The 19,124-nt window shown below is 39.6% G+C and overlaps 1 protein-coding gene across 7 annotated transcripts in view; it reads left to right on the top strand.

Moving 5' to 3' along the window:
• The first annotated feature begins 50 nt into the window (after positions 1–50).
• The window catches only part of CCNT2 (cyclin T2), a 27,358-nt gene continuing 8,284 nt past the window's right edge, over positions 51–19,124 (top strand). The window contains exons 1-7 of one of the 7 annotated variants that reach the window (XM_052674842.1): positions 51–261; positions 722–803; positions 8,066–8,194; positions 9,236–9,296; positions 10,304–10,366; positions 16,624–16,669; positions 18,014–18,177. In XM_052674842.1, coding sequence (XP_052530802.1) covers positions 65–261; positions 722–803; positions 8,066–8,194; positions 9,236–9,296; positions 10,304–10,366; positions 16,624–16,669; positions 18,014–18,177 — 742 coding nt within the window. In that variant the 5' untranslated portion in view covers positions 51–64. The other 6 variants (XM_052674843.1, XM_052674845.1, XM_052674844.1 and 3 more) reach the window with 6 other exon arrangements.

The following is a 19,124-nucleotide window of genomic DNA, read 5'->3' as shown; positions in this document are numbered from 1 at the left end:
GGAAGCGGGCGCGGCGCTGCCGCCGGCGGGCGGGGCCGCAGGAGGAGGAGGGGGAGGAAGTGTCATGGCGGCGGCGGGCTCAGGCGCGGGCACCTCGGCGCGGGGCGGCGGCGGCTCCTCGGCGGCCTCGCGCTGGTTCTTCAGCCGCGAGCAGCTGGAGAACACGCCATCACGGCGCTGCGGCGTGGAGGCCGACAAGGAGCTCTCGTACCGGCAGCAGGCGGCCAACCTCATTCAAGACATGGGCCAGCGCCTCAACGTGTATCCGAGCGGCGGGGGCCGGGCGGGGAGGGAAGGGCCGGGTCGGGGCGCCCGGGGCCGCGAGCCGCCGTTATCCGCCGCTATCTGCCGCTGTCCGCCGGCAGGGCCTCCTCGCACGTGTGCGGGAGCCGCGGGAGCTGCCCGCTGACGGGGGTCGGGCCCGGGGACGCGGCGGGAGGAGGGGCCGAGCTTTGTCGGCGCGGCCTCGCGGGGCTCTGAGCGTCGCTTCTGGCTTCGAACAAAGCGGAGCGAAGCCTGGGATCCGGTAACGAGGTGCCCGAGTTGAGCCGGCGGTTCGCACCGCTCTCCCCTCGCCGCTGTGCCCGTGCTGCGGCGCTCCGCGCTTCTGCCCGCCCGTCTGGCGGGGCTCCGGGCCGGCTGTCGCGCCCGGCTGGAGGCGGCGTGTAGAAACAGCATCTCCGTTTGTTATCGTTGCTGCTTCCTTCATTCGGTGCTCCAGATCTCAGCTGACGATAAACACCGCGATTGTTTACATGCACAGGTTCTATATGCATCACTCCTTCACGAAATTTAATCGAAATGTAAGTATGGTTTTATGTGCGGTAATCACGTGCACGTAATTTCGGCGGTAAAGCTGACACGTGCTCCATTCCTGGGCTGGGTTGTGGAGCTGGGTGTGTTTGTAGGCATTCTGGCTTTGTGTCAGTGCTTTTGGTCCGGCAGCGATTGTTCCTCTTCAGGTCCGAATTACTTGATCGAGTAGAAATTACGTTTTTGTCTTCTGCCCCCGAAATTCACAACAAAGGCACCATCAGCAGACACCTCACGTGTGTGCAGGATGCACCCGGTGGTGTGAATCTGGCTGGCGCTCGTAGGAGCGCTATTAGTGAATGGAGTGGCAGTGCTGGCGTGCTGCGTCTGGCAGCTGTGATACGTGGGTCTGCAGGGGTTGTGTTTCTGCTCTTGAAAATTAATATAACTGTGCTTAGCCGCTTTTGTCTTAGAGTAGTTTGACGATAAGTTGTGTTAGACAAGAAAAATCTGAGTTCATAAGAAAATGCTGACTGTCCTGTTTGAGCTAGTGAAGTAAGCATGCTGAGTTTGAATACTTGTGTGTGGTATGAAGAACAAAATTCTTCAGGAAAAATACTATTTTTGTGGGGTGTTTTTCTTTAAGCAACTATGGAACTTTAAGATACCGTTTTGAAGACTTAAAGATTTTTTTTTTTTTACATCTGGAGTATCAGATGCGGATATCAGAAAAAATAATATAGTATTCTAGGTTTCTTTCTTATCTTCTCTTGTGTTGTTTTGGTTTTTTTTTTAAAGACTTAGTACTGATTTTGCAGAACGGTGAATGGTGATAGTGGGAGTTCTTGAAGTGACAAGGATGGTTTTCCTCAGACCTTGGCTTCTTTTGATGAAAGAAATAAATGCAGAGTGTGACTGATGTTAGGATCTAGGCCAGAGAAGACCTTGGTCTACCCAGAGGTAGACATTGCAAAATTGGCACTGTCTGAAGTATGGGCAGGTAGCGATCGCAGTAGGTTGCAGTGGTATCCTTTGTCTGATGTTGCATTTCTGTCGTTACTGGCTAAGCACATGGTGTCTGGTTTGGTGTTTATTGAGCAAGGCACGCATATCAGACTATAGACACACTTCAGAAAGGTATGGAATTATTTTTGTACAAAGCTTGTGGTAAATTCAGACTCCTGCAGCAGGCTTGGCACCAAGACTGTAGTGTTACAGGTTTGGGGGATAATAGCTAAGCCTGTAAGCACAACCTCAGATAAGCTTCCATCAGTCTGAGACTTGAACAGGAAGAAATATGTGATGTACGTTTCACTCATGTAATGATAGAGAGATATCTGTTGAACTGATGTATGTACCAATCAAAAGGTACTTTCCTAGAACTGCTTTCTAATTTTAGACCAAGAATAGCACACATGCAAATAAGTTCCAACAGGCTTTGTAATTAAATGTCATGGAATCATAGGCTGGTTTGGGTTGGAAGGGACCTTAAGGATCAGTATGTCCTTTAGGAATGTTTCTGAATTAATGAAGGGAGGGCAGTGAAACACTTGTCCTCTCCTTCTTTGCCTCTGTGTGTGGTGCTACCAGTGGAGCAGTAACCTGGAGCTGGTGCTGCTTTCAGAGCTTTCCCTGGCTGTTTGTGGACCTGGTAAGCAAGGTAGTTGCTTGGAATGGAGAGATGCCCCAGCAAGGGCTTGTGTTGTCACACAGCTGGATTAGTGCTTGCCCTCCCAGCTAGTAGTTGAGGATAGACTTAGCTAGCAAGAAGCTTTGGCTGCTGTGTTCTGTTTTTTTTTTTCACCAGATGCTAGGAAATGCCAGGTCACTTGGAACTGGAAGCATGGTGCTACTTGGATACGTAGTGCCCTCCTGATGAAAACCAAGCCTAACAATGTATTTGTGAGACTTAAAGTTCACAAGTAAGCTATCAAATGGCTGAATGCCATTGGAACTTTAGATGTTAAAGGAGAAGAAATTGTTATGTGTAATCTCAGGTAACAGTATTCAAGTGAAAGTTAAAAGCTAGTATGCTGTAAGCTAGCAAAGGGTTTCTGGTACTGGTTTCTGTCGAATAACTTTCGCTAGTTCTTAATTAGGCCAGACAGTAGCTTTCTGTGTGTGTTGATGGAGAAGTTAGATTTTTTTTTTTCCATTATTCTTCTGGGGAGAAAGGGGTGATCTCAACATGAGCTGCTTTTAAAATTCTTATTGCCATACCATCTGGCAGGTTCTCTGTAGAGAAAGCAAAAGCCAGGGTCTGTAATAAACACTTAATATCAAATCTCCAGAGTACTTGGCAAGCTGAAAAAGTTAACAGTGTTTATCTGCTGCAAGAAGAAACAAATCTCCTTGGAAGTTAAGTTATAAAGTACTGTCAGTCTTGAAGCTGAGACCAAGCTAAAATGGTCTATGGAGGGAATCACTTGTGTTTCTTCATGTATGCATGTAGTGATATTTATCTGTGGAAAGAAGGAAGGCAGAGGATAGGAATATAGACAGCCACCGGTTGGAATTGGTTATGATCTGCCAGTGGATGAAATTTAGAATCTTTTCTTGCTTTATTGGCAGGTTAATGTTTTTCACTGAGTAATAAACACTGGAGTTATGAATGATTGTGGGGTTGTGCAGATACATGTAATATGTCATATGCACTTCATTGTTTTACTAAGCGAGTTTTGTAATGGAAGGTAATTTATTGAATAGATGTTGTGCTAATTCTGTTGTTTCTTCCTAAATATAATAAATTATTGTTTAATAATCCTGCATGCTTTCAGGATTTTGAGAATTGTCTGTGAGTAGGGAGCAGAATTAACAAGTGTTTTCATTCACTAGACCCCCAGGGGTGGGACACAGCAGTGTGGCCAGTCCATTTAGAACATATTGCATTTACTGCCCCAGAGACCTAAAGCCCATGTTTCTAGAGAATTGCTGCGGGTTAGCAAGTCACTTTTCAAATAGTACAGTTCATCTTCAAAGAACATACTTTCAGTTACAATGATTCCAGCATCAAATAGTGAATGCACACCAGGGTGAGACCCTGTGAAGTTGATGTGCTCCAGCTGCTGGTAGAAACTTGCTTGAAGCTGGTAAACAGAAATAGGTGTGCTAACTACTAATCTAGCATGCAAATTGCATTTCAGCAGTAGTGCAAATTATTCTGTTAGCAGTGAACTGGGGTGTATCAACTTTGGTTTGCTGAGCATAAATGTAGTCAGTGCTAAGATCAGGGGGTGGGATAGTTTGCTGGCTTGAATAGAAAATACAGGCCTGTTACAGTGATACCTTAAAACATCTTAAATGGTACTTGCAGAAGATTTTTAATTTTCCTGTAGTACTTTGTCTGATGCTATATAGCAAATGCCACTTATAGAAGCATATTATTCGGTACACTGTGATTTCAAGAACAGAAGGGGGAAGAATCTGTGGTATGCTGGAGATGAGAGGTAAGGCATCCAAATGATAGTTGTATTTTTAAATCTAATCCTTAAATGCCATGTGGAATACCAAACAACTGGTTGATGATGTCAAGTTTTCTTTGTACCATGCAGTACACAGTAAAGTGCCCAAAGAGAGACTGCAGAAGGAATTTTTCCTGAAGTGCAAGGTAGGTGGCTGAGTGTGCAGGGGTTGCGGGGGTTCTTTATTTCCCACTCCTCTGTTCCATTCCTGTTTTCTGTACCCCGTCCAAACTGCAATATTAAATAATTGATTTTGCAGCTGTGCAAGTTCTCAGAACTTTCATAATACAAGCCAAACTTTAGAGAGACTGTTTTTGAGCACTTGAGTTGTTTTTACTCTTACATTTTAATATATTAGTTCTTTTTATGGAATATAAGCTGCTGGTGGTAATGATTTAATAAAAAAAAAAAGTGAAAACTCTCAACTTTTAGAGTGATACTTGCAGCTCCATCATAGACTCATAAACTGGACCCATACATTGTCTGAACTACAATACATCAAGTTTAAAACCATGGTAATATTGACATGGGAAGGGAAAGGGAATTCTTAGAAAACTGTGTACCCACTGGAGATGTATTCTGAGATTCCAAATGTCTTCCTTGTAGCAACACTGTCTTTACAAAATGTCTGGTACTATTTATTGTGAAAAAGACTTGTACCACTTCTACCAATAAAACTTGCTGGTAATGCCCCTTGGCTGTCATCATAATGAGGCTTGTATGTTTTGTGTTTTTATTTCCTTGGCATTTGGGTTCTTATTCTCTGAGCTAGCAGGAAAGTGGGATGTAACTTCACAAATGAAGATGTTGTTCAAATCTTGTTTTGATTGCCTGATAATTTAAGTTATTTGGCTTAATGTCAAGTGGGGATGCTTGCGTACAAGAATCTTATAGCTTTGTCAAATCTGTCTTTGATACTTTTTCTGCTACTTCAAAGAGTTAGAAGTGAATGAAAGCTGAATGAGTAATTTTGAAGCTATGTACTTAGAAGGCGAGGTGTTCTTTGCTGAAGACTGTGCATGTCAAGTCCAAAACTTTATAAGGGTTTTGTTTTCCTCAAATCAAGGGATTTAAAAGTACTGACCTACTCCAATCTGGGAAAGTGAGCCCTAGTTCTAGCCAAGACAAAGACCTGAAACTCTTTGGCCAGAAGCCAGCACTTCCTTTAAGTAAGTAGATAATTGTGGCGTGTGTAGAATTCTGATGAACCGGAGCTAAATCGCCCTTAATCAGGTTGACTTTTATCAGCCTGCAGAACCATTTTCTGTAAGGTCCTGGTGAGGAGGCTTCCTGACTAGAAGTGACACCTCTTGGTAAATTACAAAATACCCTGATAAGTGCTGGCCTTCTTCGGAATCAAATAAAGCTTAACTGTAGTCAGACATAAAATAATATTGACTGAGGATTTGCTGATAACTTAGTTGTGTAGTTCTTGGTGGTTTGGTTCAAGAATGTCTCTGAAATGTAAATATTTCCATAATAATTTCTAGTAGTTGCATTTTTCAAAAAAGTTAATTTGGAAACTTCCAATTGTGTAGAAATAGACTTCTAATTAGGATATATTTGAATTAAACTTCTATGCAAAGCTAGAAAAACGAAGGCCTGAATGCCAGAACAAGGGACAATGTTATCCTTGGAGGGGATGGTAAGGCAGGAGCAAGGGAACAACAGTGCAATTGCTTTTGCTGGCTGCGTAGGCAAAATCAGCTTCTGCTGTTCTTCACCCCAGCTGTAAGGCATTGCTGCAAATAGCTGCTTTAAAAACAAAAACTACCATCATGAAAAGCTGAGAATTTTCTTTTGAAGCTTCTTCCCACTGTCCAGCCTGTTTCTAATTCCATATACACATACCTAGTTTTTTTCTTTCTCATTGACTCCAGTGTGCTGAGTTCATGGCAGTTTCAGTTTTCAGTCCATCGAAGTCTGCCTCATTGTCTTTTCATTGAGTTAAAAAATGGAGCCTGTTAGTCTGCCTGGTGTCCTCATGAATACCTTGTCATGTTTGTCCAGTGTGCTGCCAAACTTGTTTCTTTACAACTCTATTATTAAGTATTTCCAATTTCCTTCTCAGTAGTTTGGGTTTCTGTGGATAGCTGGGCCTCTGCTAATTTGGGCCAGGGTTGTTTCTGAGACCATAATCCTTGTTATTAGGCTGGCCCTGTTGTAGGAGCTGCATGTTGTATTTAAAGGTTTGTCCTCTAGCTTAACTGAGGCACGTGTTAATTAGTATATCCTAGGAAAGGGAATTTCTTCCAGAATTTCATGTCTTTATTTCAAACAATGTGGATGTAAATTTCTCAAAAACAATCAGGATCTTAAATCACAGTGTTAATGTGGCTTTGCTCATTACTGCTTGGCATCAGACTTTTTTTCATTCATTTGTAAGGGTTAGATAACAAGTTTCTTGAAAATGGAGTTTTGTCTCAGTTGTGAAAGAACTTGCTCCCTGGGACTTTTTGTTTTGTTTGTGGATTTTGGTGGATTTTTTGAAGAGTATTAGGTTGTTTGGTTGACACGCTTCTGTGCCTCAAAGGATATCTTGCCTTCTTTTCTTCAATTGTCAATTTTTCCTTAATCTGCCAACTTACAAGTTTTACTTAAGATCCAAGTGGACGTTTCAGAGGGATTTGAGGAAACTTTCAAATGTGTCAGGGGAGTACTTTTTGCCATCTTAAACGTGATAGGTAATTACTACGTGTTCCATTCTGATCAGCTCATTACAGTCCTTTATATATTGGGAGGTTTTTTTTTTACCAAATGTTTCATTTTGCATGACAAAGGGCTACTTACAAAGAAAAAATGTAGGGGGAAATATGACTACGGTTCAACTCATTCAGTTCTAGTTTTATGGAGTGATTAAATAGAAATCCAGTACTTGCTCTATGAGCACTGTGCATTAATTAAACGCTCATCGAGCAGCTATTTTTGAATTACTAAATAAGTGCTTAATTTTAACTAATCTAATCTGCTGATATCTACATGAAGATTTCTGCCATTTTTAATTGGAATTTAATGTGGGCAACTTTTGCATACAAAGAGGACCGTGATTCTTTTAAGTCATTTGTGGTTAGCAGTATTTGTGTACAAATCAGTTGTTATAGCTGACAGCCAGGCATGAAAACTCCATTTCATTGTAGGTGATACGGAACTGTCAACTGGTGGTTTGCTGCCAACTTACGATACCTAGAGTTCTATAGAACTGTTGTCTTCATTTGTAACTTGTCTTTGCTAATGCTTGATATAACTGGTGTTTTGTGAGTCTTTGTGCTTTGCCCTCCAGATACAGCTGGGTATATAGAAAAGTTTCTGGGAGTAAAATTCTTTGTTTAATCAGTGGCTGTGCTGTGATGTTATGCTTACTGTACTTGTATTTGTATAACCTATAGTTAGTTATGTGAGCTGTTTTTCTTAAAGTTCTCTGCCAAGTTGCTTGCTTTTTAGGAGAAACACATGCTATCAGAACTTGATCTCAGCTTTTTTGACTATTATTGAAAAAGTGCTGTGATGGCTCGTGACTATGCTAGAACTTAGATGAACTTTCTCATCAAGTGTATTTAGCTTGAAAAGTGTGTTCTGGTGTGACTAAATCTACTGGACAAAATCTATTATTTTTATATTAATATAATGCAACTTAGCTTTTATGCTACTCCTTTCACATGCTATGCTACTCCTGGGAAGATTGCATCACTTACAGATTAAACATGATGAGTTACTTTTACCATCTTCCGTGATTTTGGAACTGCTTAAAAACAGATAATTCAACGTCTAAACCTTTTCTAATTATTAGCTTACACTTTCCATTGAAAATTTAAGTCCTATTTGTAAAAAGTACACGTGTTTTTCTTCTTCAGATTATATCTCCTACGGCATTGTTCTTGGCTGCGAAAGTGGAAGAACAGCCACGGAAGCTGGAACATGTTATTAAAGTAGTAAATGCGTGTCTTCATCCTCATGAGCCACAACTGGATACAAAGTGTGATGTAGGTCAAAGTCATGATTTAAAGATATTCAGATGATGCTTTGTCTCATGAGCTGCTGCATTGTCTTGACTGGATTATTGCTATCTGCAAATGAGAAAAAACTTGTTTGAACTATTAAGTAATACAGATCTCTTGTATTACTTAATAAAGCTAATTGAGCACTGGAATATTTGAGTTACGACAGTTGGACAGAGTTATGACAGTCCTTGAACTTGCATTATTGCTAAGACTGGTATAGTAGGAGTCTACACAAGGCATTAAAGAGGTTTCATGTGTGGTTCTGTAAGTCTCGTGCTTCATGTAGACTTCAAGATGCTGACAAAGAAATACTCAATCCGAGGCTTACTGTGTGCCATTTTCTACACTGTGTTTTAAGGGATGCAGTACAGATGTCATCTCTGCTGTACGTTTGGTCTTCCTTGCATTTGCCAGACTTTGTGCAGCTCTCGCTTAATTTTATTTCTTTTTATGATGCTTCTTAGAACCGCGTGCATGAGCAAGTAAGGGGGAAATGCATCAGTTACTCTGCGTAATGGTCTGGCTGAGCTAGTTACGCCCTGCTGCGTCTGAACTGGCAATCAAAACTATTTGCCATGCTCCCCGTTCACGAAGTGACACACGGAGCTGTATTAGATACGTATTTGAGCCCAGACTAAGGCTGGTTGGATATGCCCAGCTGTATTTTAATGTACTTGTCATAACCTCCTTAGAGATACTTGAGTTAGTTTGCACTGGCAAGCCTCCACAATGTGTCTCATGTCCTTATGTCCCCCACTCTCAAAAAAAAAAAAAAAAAAAAAAAAAACCTCTGCTACAAGTATCAAATCCAGGGTAAAGAAACTTTGCTGCTGCTGGTATAACTAAACTTGCAAGAACGTACTAATAGGTACAGTGAAGCATTGTGAATTGTCAGTGCTCTGTGACATGGGTAGTGCTCTTTAATTTATATTGATCATGCCTATTAGTTAAAAAGGAAGTGTATAATTGAAATATCGAGACAATAAATACCTGTGTCTTGACGTGTTTGCTTGTTTGTTTTAGGCATATCTTCAGCAAGCTCAAGAGCTGGTTATACTTGAAACAATAATGCTTCAAACTTTAGGTATGTCTTCCTAAATACCTTTTGTGCAGCCAGCTTCTCATGAACCAGTAATGGGACCCAGGTAGCAAATTTTTTTTGATGCACTGCTAGTATATTAAAATTTCACTAGTTTTTGCATGTAACTTGTGAGTCTAGTTCCATATTGTGCTCATTCTGGAGAGAAATGTTATACCAGTACTTCTCAAATGTTTGGATAGTTTTTTGATGGAGTAAAGAAGTATACCCATCAAAATAATAGTAATGGTGTTGATGTTTCTTTATGTGAGGTAGCATGTACTAAGTTAGCTGTGTGTGTTCTGAAGCAAATGGTAAAAGCTTCATGCCAAATGTTCTTCCCCATTTTGTCTTCAATAGAAAAATGTGATTGCGTAGGGTTACTGCCTCTGAACATCAAAATGTGCATTGTTACTGTTTAATGGATTCAGGTAATTCCAGAATCTGATAAGAAGTTGTTTTTAGCTTTAAAGTGATAAAGCTGGCAGGCCTGAGAACACTGACTTGAATACCACTGAGTGTGTGTGATTAAAAAAAAAAAAAAATTAATAGTAGTGACCCATTTTTTTAAAATAGCTCTATAAACAAAGATAGCTTTCTGGAGTGACTGGCCTATAAATTGTCTTAGTTGGTAATCTCATGGGTGCAACGTGTCTGTTAGTCCCAGAAATGATTGAATAAAGTGCATGCATGTGCACACATTTCAGTGTCCGTGATACAGCTTGTGCTGACTTACAGATGTACTGGAAACTGTTCTTATGTCGTTCTTTAAAAATACAGTAGCTTCACAGATACTATACAGAACTTGAGAGTAATGCAGGATATTGATCTTTGAAGGGCTCTACTGTTTACCATCAACAATATGAAAGGATGCAGAATAGAAGGTACTTAGAGTGTTCCTTGATCTGTGTTGGGAAGGTTTTGCAAGTATTAGTCTTTGGGAAAAGGAAGAGTTTTCTGTGTATTTTACAGATGAAAATGTGTTGTTCTAAAATATGTTCTTAACTCTTAAGGTTTTGAGATTACCATTGAACATCCGCACACAGATGTTGTGAAATGCACGCAATTAGTGAGAGGTCAGTGGCTTATATCCCCTTGTGTAAGCTCTTTTTTTTGCCTTTATAGTGAAATTTGAAGATGTTATTTGTGTAATATGATCATCTACTATGTTGTCCAAAGTTTATTTAAAGCTAGTTCCTAAAAGCCTGCTCTTAACATTTAGAGTTTGAAGAGTCCACTTCTCTGTCCTTTATGAATTTTTTGCTTACTTAATAAATTTGATTGAGTGATCTGTTCCATGTCTTCTCAAATTACAAAGCAGTTATTAGTTGAAATCTAAATTCTGGGTTGATTTTCACTCTGAAGTAGTTTCACAGTTTGTGTTAAGTAATGGCTAATGCTAAGCTTTCAACCTTATCAAACCTCACAAGCTGTGGGATATACAGAATACATACCAAGTCTGCTATCACATGTGAATACTTAACGATGTGACTAATTGTTTTTCTAAAGTAGCGTACTAATTTGGATTAGGTGGTAACAAACTCCTAACCTTTTGTTTTGTGCATCCTCTAACTTGCATGCAGCTCATGAATGAGACTCCAACTAGAAATTTTTTCAGTATTTTTGTTGAGTTTTGACACGCATTTAATTCTTAAGTCTGTTTCCTTCAGATCTTTAAAAAAAAAAAAAATCTCTTATAAGGGATGGGTATTGGGGAATCAATTGAAAAGGCTCATAAAATAGGCTTTTTGCTTTAAAACATATCCCTTAATTTAAGAAATGCTTGGAAATGGTTAGGCTGTAGTTGCTGACCTTTAGTCATTAACTGTTGTCTCAGTGAAGAATAGCTAAGTTTAAGTTCTTCAAAGGTCTTCCTCCCCCTGTGAAATGTCAGAAGGGTAGGTACAACATAACCAGGTTGACTTAGGCTTGTTTTGTAGTGATTCTGGAAGTAAGGTTGTTCTTTGAAAGGAAAAAAAAAGCTTCTTTCTCGCTTTAAAGTAGCTTACTAGAATTTGAGGAGAGCTGGTGTTGTATGTAGCTTATTTGCATACGAAGTAGCTTTATTGCAACCTTGGGTATTACAGCATTCTTTGCTTTCTGTCCAGATTTGATTGTGACTCAGTGCATAATTGCAGCTAGTGTCTTAATAGATTGCATTGGCAGCTCTGTAAGGTTTTGCCTTGAGTTTTCTTAGCTGTTGGCCAACATAAATGTAAGCACATTTCATTGATAAGCGTGAGCCTCTGTGCTTCATCTCAGTGTCTGGGGGGAGCAGGAAGGCAGTGGTAAGCAGTAGTGTGAATAGTTCAGGACTTCCACATTCGTGTGTGTGTCTGATGGAAGCTTACAGTCACTGTTATGTAAACTTCATTTCCTTTAGTCAGGGGTGGATACTGCTCTACAGTTCAGCTGTTTCCTGTGTGTGCTGTCTGCTACTTTTGTGTACTAACAGTTGGTGCGCTGAAGGTACATGTTATGATTAAAACTTTAAAATTTAAAGCTAGTATTTAATGTCAGTGCAGCTTAACAAAGTGCTTAAAATTCAAAATATGAAATTTTGAAATCTGAGGACTTCACTGAGGAATGGAAGTCTGCACGCCTCAAGAACTGGTGCAAGATGAATTTAATACAATTGTTGCTTGAAAAGCTACTGAGCTGGGTAGGTGTGCTTCTTAGTGTGTGTGCATATATGAATAGAGTTCTTGTTAGCATATTCCCCCCCCTGGGGTGGTATGGGCTGTGAAGACTTGAATACCTAATGGTATGGGCGAGACTTGAATACCTAATTTTTAGACATGGCAAAAAACCATAGATTTAAAACATGAAATGTGAAAAATGTAGTGATGTTTGAAAGTTAATTCAGAATAATTACTGTGGAATCTTAGCTGTTTGTATTGAGTGGATAAAGATGGATTTCTGGCAGTGATACTGTGATATGATTTGAGTTTTCTCTCTTAATATCTACTTCTTGGACAGTGTTGCTTTAATGTAGATAGGTTCTAGACTTGGATATCCAGTCCTGAAGCTTTCAGTGTATACTGAAAACCACTGTCTGTGGTAAGCCCTCAATGCTGAAGAGATTGATTGAGAAGTTAAAGCAATGTAGGGTTACTTCATGCGGTTCTGGTGATTATTCCAGAAGGCAAAGTAAGTTCGTCTTATATTAAAGGAGATTCATTCATCCAAGATTATTATGATCAAAACCTTCAACAGTATCTTTGAAAGGAGAGGGAAGGGAAGAAGATAACTTGGCTGATTGTTTAACTGTCAGAGGGTGCAAAGTTAGCTGAGGACTTAACAAGTCCTGAGTGACTTAATGAGGCTTTTTGGCTCAGCACGTGTGCACTGAATTATCATGTCAGGAGAAAATGCCCTGCTCTCTCAGAAAAGCTGGCTTAAACTTACATTTAATCACAGAATCACCAAGGTTGGAAAAGACCTTCAAGATCATCCAGTCCAAACATCCTCCTATCACCAATAGTACTCACTAAACCATGTCCCTTAACACAAAATCCAACTGTTCCTCAAACAATCCAACATTTCCTTGAGCAATGAATGAATGAAGCTCCTTAATGAAGGAGCTAAGAAGATGCCTGATTCCCTCTATCACTTTTTGTTATCTTGCATCCAGAGTGGTGTGCTTTATGCTCTCACTGTTACCTGTGTTAGTCTGTAAGATGTTTCCTTTAAAAAATTATATTCCGTTGATGAAGTTCAGAAGTTCCAACAAAGTCCTTTGTCAGAAGACTCTCCAGACAGGGGAAAAAAAAACTGTTGGAAGCTGATCTAGTAAGTGGGAACTGGTGCTAGTAAACTTAATCTGCTTGAATTTACAAGTAAAGGAAAAGTTTAATTTGCCTCAAGATTGAAACCCTTCTTGAAAGTCATAGTAGACAAAATAGATTATTGTTGGTAAGGGGTGACTGGGTTTGTGTGTGTTTGTATATGTTGATCAGGATGTTTAGGTGTAAGATGTTATTCTTGCTTTCAGAGTTTCATGGGTTCATAAAATTGTTCCATCTTTACGGTTTAGTCAGTATAGTAGTCAAGGATGGGTCTGGGCTCAGTCTGTTTTCTGCACCATTCTTCCTCAGTGTCAAGAGACTGAGAAGAGGAGACAGGACCATCATTCCTTAGGATCTCACAGGTCTTCTAAGGAATCTGGGGCAGTGGATCCATAAAGGCAAGCTTCAGTGCCCACTCCAAGGATGCTCCAATGATGAAGAGAAAAAGGGAAGAAGAACAATAAAATCAATCATTTTGATTTGTGCCGAACTACCTTCACTGGCTTGAATTCTTGTTGAGCAGTAAAACTGCCCTAGAGCCAAGACCATCACAGTGTCCTCTTAAGCTCTGGTGCACACTCAGTCTGTTCTTAGCTGCATCTGGTGAAGGGAGAAATCTGTCTCCTTATCTTCATCTTGGGAAGTCTTCCATCATTCCTTTTTTTGTGTTGATACACAACCTTCTTTTGGAACTGAAGATGGCATCACAAGAATTTCTAAGATTGTTCTCGCTACTCTGCAGGTTATAAGGTATCTTGAACTCCCATGATCCTTACTCTAGTCATCTGTGGAAATTGCACTGTCAAGTTCTTCAAGCAAACCATAGTGGGGTTAAATCAGGCTTATCAAGTCTGCAGAAGAGATCAATTTGAGGACAACTTAGATCTCAGTACAGTGGTGTGGAAAAAATCTTAGATGTGAGCTGTACTCAAGCCATGCTACAGGCAACTTTTACATTCTGAACTTTCACCTCAGTCTTTTACAGGCCTGTTTGCAAGGTTTAGCAGCTTCCAAAAAATAAAGCTGCCAGGACTGATCAGACCTGAAGACCTATGCTATGGCCTTCTCCAGTCTTTTTTAGGTAAAACAAGTGTCTGCCAACAGCTCCATTCAGAGGCCTGTGGATTTTTTTTTCCCCTCACAACTATTTCAGCAGCCTTCTAGTCTTCTGATATTGATTGGCTTATCCCTGGTCTTTTTTTTTTCTGGGGATGCTTGCACGTTTTCTCAGGGTCCCAGCCACTGTGCTCCAAAGGGTAACTTGGCAATTGCATTTTCATGATTTTTGTCAAGATCAAAGTTAAATTTAGTGTTGAAGAAAAGAATGAGAATATCTTGGAGTTGCATCAGTTTATCTGTGTGACCATATCCAATAAAAAACATTTTTGCTTCACGTTGGGAATTGCTTGGAGTCAGTAGGCTTCTGGGAGTTGTATCAGACAGCCAGTCCTGTTTCAAAATCTTGGTTAAGTAATCCCCTGCCTTACAGTTGCTTCTGCAGCGGTGAGACAGGGTAAGTTTTTTACATCACTCCTGAATGAAAAAATATGAAATTGATTATTAATGTCCGATATCAGTCATCTGCCCTACATCTTACCAGTTGTAACAGGCAAGCTGTGCTGGCTTGTTTTAACCTCTGTACTTAATATGATTTCGGGAATGAACTTTCCTCTACTTTGCTGTAAAGGAAATATAGGAACCAGCATTTATTAGTTTTAATTTTAGTGGGCAGGCTGTACTGCAGAAGAACTGCTCTAAATGTAAGAGAAGAGTTTGGGACAGTTGTTTTCAATTGTGCCTTGTCTTTACAGAGACTTTTAATTATTGAGCTGAACTTCCTTCTGGTTTTGGCAGTGTTGGTTATTTAGCTGTAAATCCATTCAAACAAGTATGATACTGCTTGTAGTGTAGGTAAGGTATTTATCGCATTAATTTTTCTATTGAGGCTAAAAATGTTTGTTTCAAGATGTGATTCTTTTCTTCCAGGTATGTGTTTTGATTTACTCAACTTTCAAGCTGATGTTAAATAGAAGTTTTCTGGCATCTGCTTTTCTTCCTTTTTTGAAAGTGCCATTTCACTAAGAGTAGAGATGCCTCTTGGTCCAGTCCCTTAATTACAACATACTGTAACTGTCCAGAACGTAGAAATTATTGAATGTCCTTCAGACATTACTTTGAAAAACAAAGAGCAAGACATCAGTTTCAGTCTTGTTAAACCATTCTGTGTTTTCATTTGTTTTTATGATCTTAGTTTAGTTTTTCTTTTCAGTAGTATTGCCTTGTACTTTTTTTTTTTTTTTTCTTATGAAAGGGAGTGGAAAAGGTTGAACTCCATGGTTATCTGGCATAAACTACCACTGTAGTTTGCAAACTAATTATAGTATAACCCTGTCACGTAGCTCGCCTTTTGATTATCATGGATTAGCAGAATTTGTGTGCAGGAATGGATCCTGTTACCTCGTTCCTTCCATGTTATTTTCAGATTATGGCACTGTCTATCTGCGTAGCGTGAAGAAAAACCTGATTTATACTCTTTGGCAATCATTAAAAATAGCTAAATCATGATTTTAATACACTTCTTTTTTTATTAAATGTTAAAGGCCACTGCAGTATTTCTCAAATTTAATCGAAAGATCATTTAAAATAAAGTTTTGTGACAGTATACCCTTTGACATAAAATTCAACAATACACTTTCTGCAGGTAGCACTGATTTCAAGTGATAGCGTCAAAGTAAGAATTCAATGAAGGCTGCATTCAATCTTCAGTTAATACCATTGTGCCCAGCTATCCCATTATGTACATGTTACAGTAAGTTCTTTTACTTGAGTGAGGATCACTGGGGTTTCACTGGTAGGGGTCAATGCTAGATGGTTGTAACAGTGTAAGTCATTGGCTTTTTGTCTGTGGTATGTTGCAGTCTCTTGCATACTTTTTTCTGACAAAAATGCAGTTGTTTACTACTTATCAGAAGCTTTGACACAGGTTTAACAAGTGTGGAAGAAAATGATATGAGTACTGTGCTCTTGATTAGAGGGAGCAGAAAGCTTGTTTTTCTAACCATCTAGCTTGGGAGCCGTGTTCTGAGGTTCTGGGGAGAAACGTGGTTACAGTTTTTTGGGGGGAGGTGGGTTCTCCAGCCATACTGTCATGTTCCTCTCAAAGAGCAGAACTTGCATTGTAGTGTTTGGTTTTTATAGACTGCCTTGCTGCAGTCTGCTGTTTGGGTGGGGGGAGGGAGTCAAGTATTTCTAGAAGAGTGCTTTCATGTATGAGGCTTTAGTGGGGGTAGATAAGGAAAGGGAAACAGTTCTGTGGGCTGAGTGAAGGGAGAGTCAGTGGACCAAAGGTCTGGTCCATCTCCAGTTACTGAATGTAATGGACACTTTTGTACCTTGGAAAGACTTAAAAGGCTAGCTAGTTAAATTCAAGTCAGTTCTGTGAAAATAGTAAATGGTGCTTTTGGAAGGTAAAAACTTTTAATTTTGGAATGAACGTGATAAGTTAGCATAGATCCTTAACCACTTTGTTTTTCTTTTTCTTACAGCAAGCAAGGATTTGGCACAGACATCCTATTTCATGGCTACCAACAGGTTGTTATCCTGAACCTCTTTGTTGCACTGTTGTAGCACACTATAGCTTCCTTTACTGCAGGGCCCCCTACATGTGTCTTACCCTTGTTGCAACAGGAGACTGGGCCATCTACAGTGGTGGTACCTTTCTGTTTGCAGTGCGGTGTATTGTACAAGGGCTTGATGGCACAAAGGGGTTAAATGCACAATGAGAAGTGTAGTGGTGCTTTCTGATGACATTTTCTCGATTGTGAGTGCATAAGTCTAAAATTGGTAGCCTGAATAGCAGCTAAAGATTACAGAGAGCTAAACTTAACCTAGAAATTCGAGGATCTTGGTAAGTACAAAATTATTTTTAGTTTACACTTCTAGTTAATGGCAGTTTTCTCTTAACTTTAAATATGTTGATCCAGTCTTAACTTATAAAATTGTAGTGGGCCTGAAGTCTTTTCATCTGGTTGAATTTTTATTTTTTTTTTTCCATTTCAAATAGACTAGAAGTAATCCAGTGTTCTTCCTTTTAGAAACATTTAATCTTTAATCTTAAATACGTGTTTTAAAACTTAAGTACTTCCATAAATTTGAAGTTAATTGATTCCAGATGGAGACTGTGTATGATAGGCTGTTGTAGAAAGACAGAATTTGAGAGTAGGCTTCAGTGTTGATTTCATGATGACTGCAGTTTATTTCTTGCAAGACAACGTTGCACTTTATTAGGATTACACTAGATCTATCTAGTATTTAAGTAACATCTACCGCTTGGTTAGTTATTCCAGACAAACATTTCTTGGTGGTTCTTTAGTGGGCAGATTTCTGTATTTGAAGTAGCTGTTAAGCTGCAATGAAGCAGTGAAGCTGAACCGAAGCCTCTGTGCTGCTGCCAGCTGGAAGCTACAGTTGAGTTCACAAGTACCGCAAACTCAGGCATGGTGAAAGCTGAGCTCAAAAGTAATTCACTTGGTCTCTGTGAAACTTTGGGTATCTTCATCTAATCATCTAAATCAAAGACTGTATAATGAACTGTATTTTCCTTTAGTGTAGTTATAATTTTAATTGTCCATATTACACTAATTTCTTTTTTAGTACTTATGTAAAAAAAGTGGTGAATTTATTTACTATTAACCGGTCTTTTTACAGGAACAGCAAATTAAATGTTGTCAGATAAATGCCTTGCCCTTTGTTTTACTAAGGCAGTAAGGCACCTTAAGAATTTAAACAGAAAAATGTTCCATGAACTGCTGCTGTTTAACTGCTGTTGTTTGACAAATGATCTTAAGCTGTGTGTTAATGGCTGATTTGTTTGGTTTTCTTGTTTTACATGTTTGATTTCCTTTGGTTCCTCATTACAAAATTTGTGTGCAACAGTCTTCACCTTACTACGTTCTGTCTTCAATACAAGCCTACAGTGATAGCTTGTGTGTGCATTCACTTGGCCTGCAAGTGGTCCAACTGGGAGATTCCAGTATCAACTGATGGAAAACACTGGTGGGAATATGTAGATCCTTCAGTTACTCTGGAATTACTAGATGGTAAGTAATGCTGCCTTTTCACATCTTGCAAATGCTTATTAATGTGGCTATAAAAATAGTAGCATAGTATTGTAAGAGCATGGCTTTAATTCCAAAACAAATTTCACTGATTTCACATACTGAATCTCCAGGTAAGACAAAGGTGTAGGAGAGGGAAGAACTTAGGAAGATGGTTTTGAAACCCATCTTATTTAAACTTGTGAGCTGGGATTTCCATGTACTTTTTGTAGGTGCAGGTTACAGTTTTGCTTTTAAATGTGTTCCAGAGCAAGGAAACCAGGCAGACATCTGTGCAAGTCCATGTAGTTCCGATAACTTTATCTGTATCAGTGTTCAGATTTCTGGTTTCCCTGTCACTGAGACAACTGTTCTCAAGTCATAACATTGCCAAATTAACAAAGGTAATTCTGTGTTAACAATTTGGTATCACCTGTGATTATCTCAAACTCTTGCAGAAATGGTGTTCTCTTGTTTGAACGTGCTATCCTGTTAGTTTGTGGATTACGAAGTTCCAAAGACAGGAACTGCATTTACTACAGCGGAGTCTGAATTTAAAGCCTGTTATAGAGGTGGTAGTTTCTAGGGTTCTCAAATATTTTGGTCTTTGCTGGTAGTTCTAGATGGAAGAACTCGTTTCAGAGGAGTGGTAGATGTCTGCTGGTGTTACATGGCCGACCATAGCTCCCCATGCCCTGCTTTTCATGTCTGCTGAGTTTTTATTTCTTAATGACAGAATTGTTTGAAAGTGAAAATCTAAGCAGATGCTATGTGAAGCACAAAGCCAGAATGAACTTGAAGCTGAGAGTTCAAATGCTTTTGTTTTGGGACTCCTCAGGTTGTTACCTGTAGCTTGAAATACTACTCTGCCTTCTCATCTGGCTGTTGGCTATGTGTGTGTGGTGAGCAGGCATCACTGTGGTTTTTAACATCTTGGAAGATGTTCTGTA

Source organism: Tympanuchus pallidicinctus, unplaced genomic scaffold (assembly GCF_026119805.1).
Source record: "Tympanuchus pallidicinctus isolate F22 unplaced genomic scaffold, pur_lepc_1.0 scaffold15, whole genome shotgun sequence".
NCBI classification, from domain to species: Eukaryota; Metazoa; Chordata; class Aves; order Galliformes; family Phasianidae; genus Tympanuchus; species Tympanuchus pallidicinctus.
Note: the sequence above shows the minus strand (reverse complement) of the source record. Positions and strands in the feature narration are given on the sequence as shown.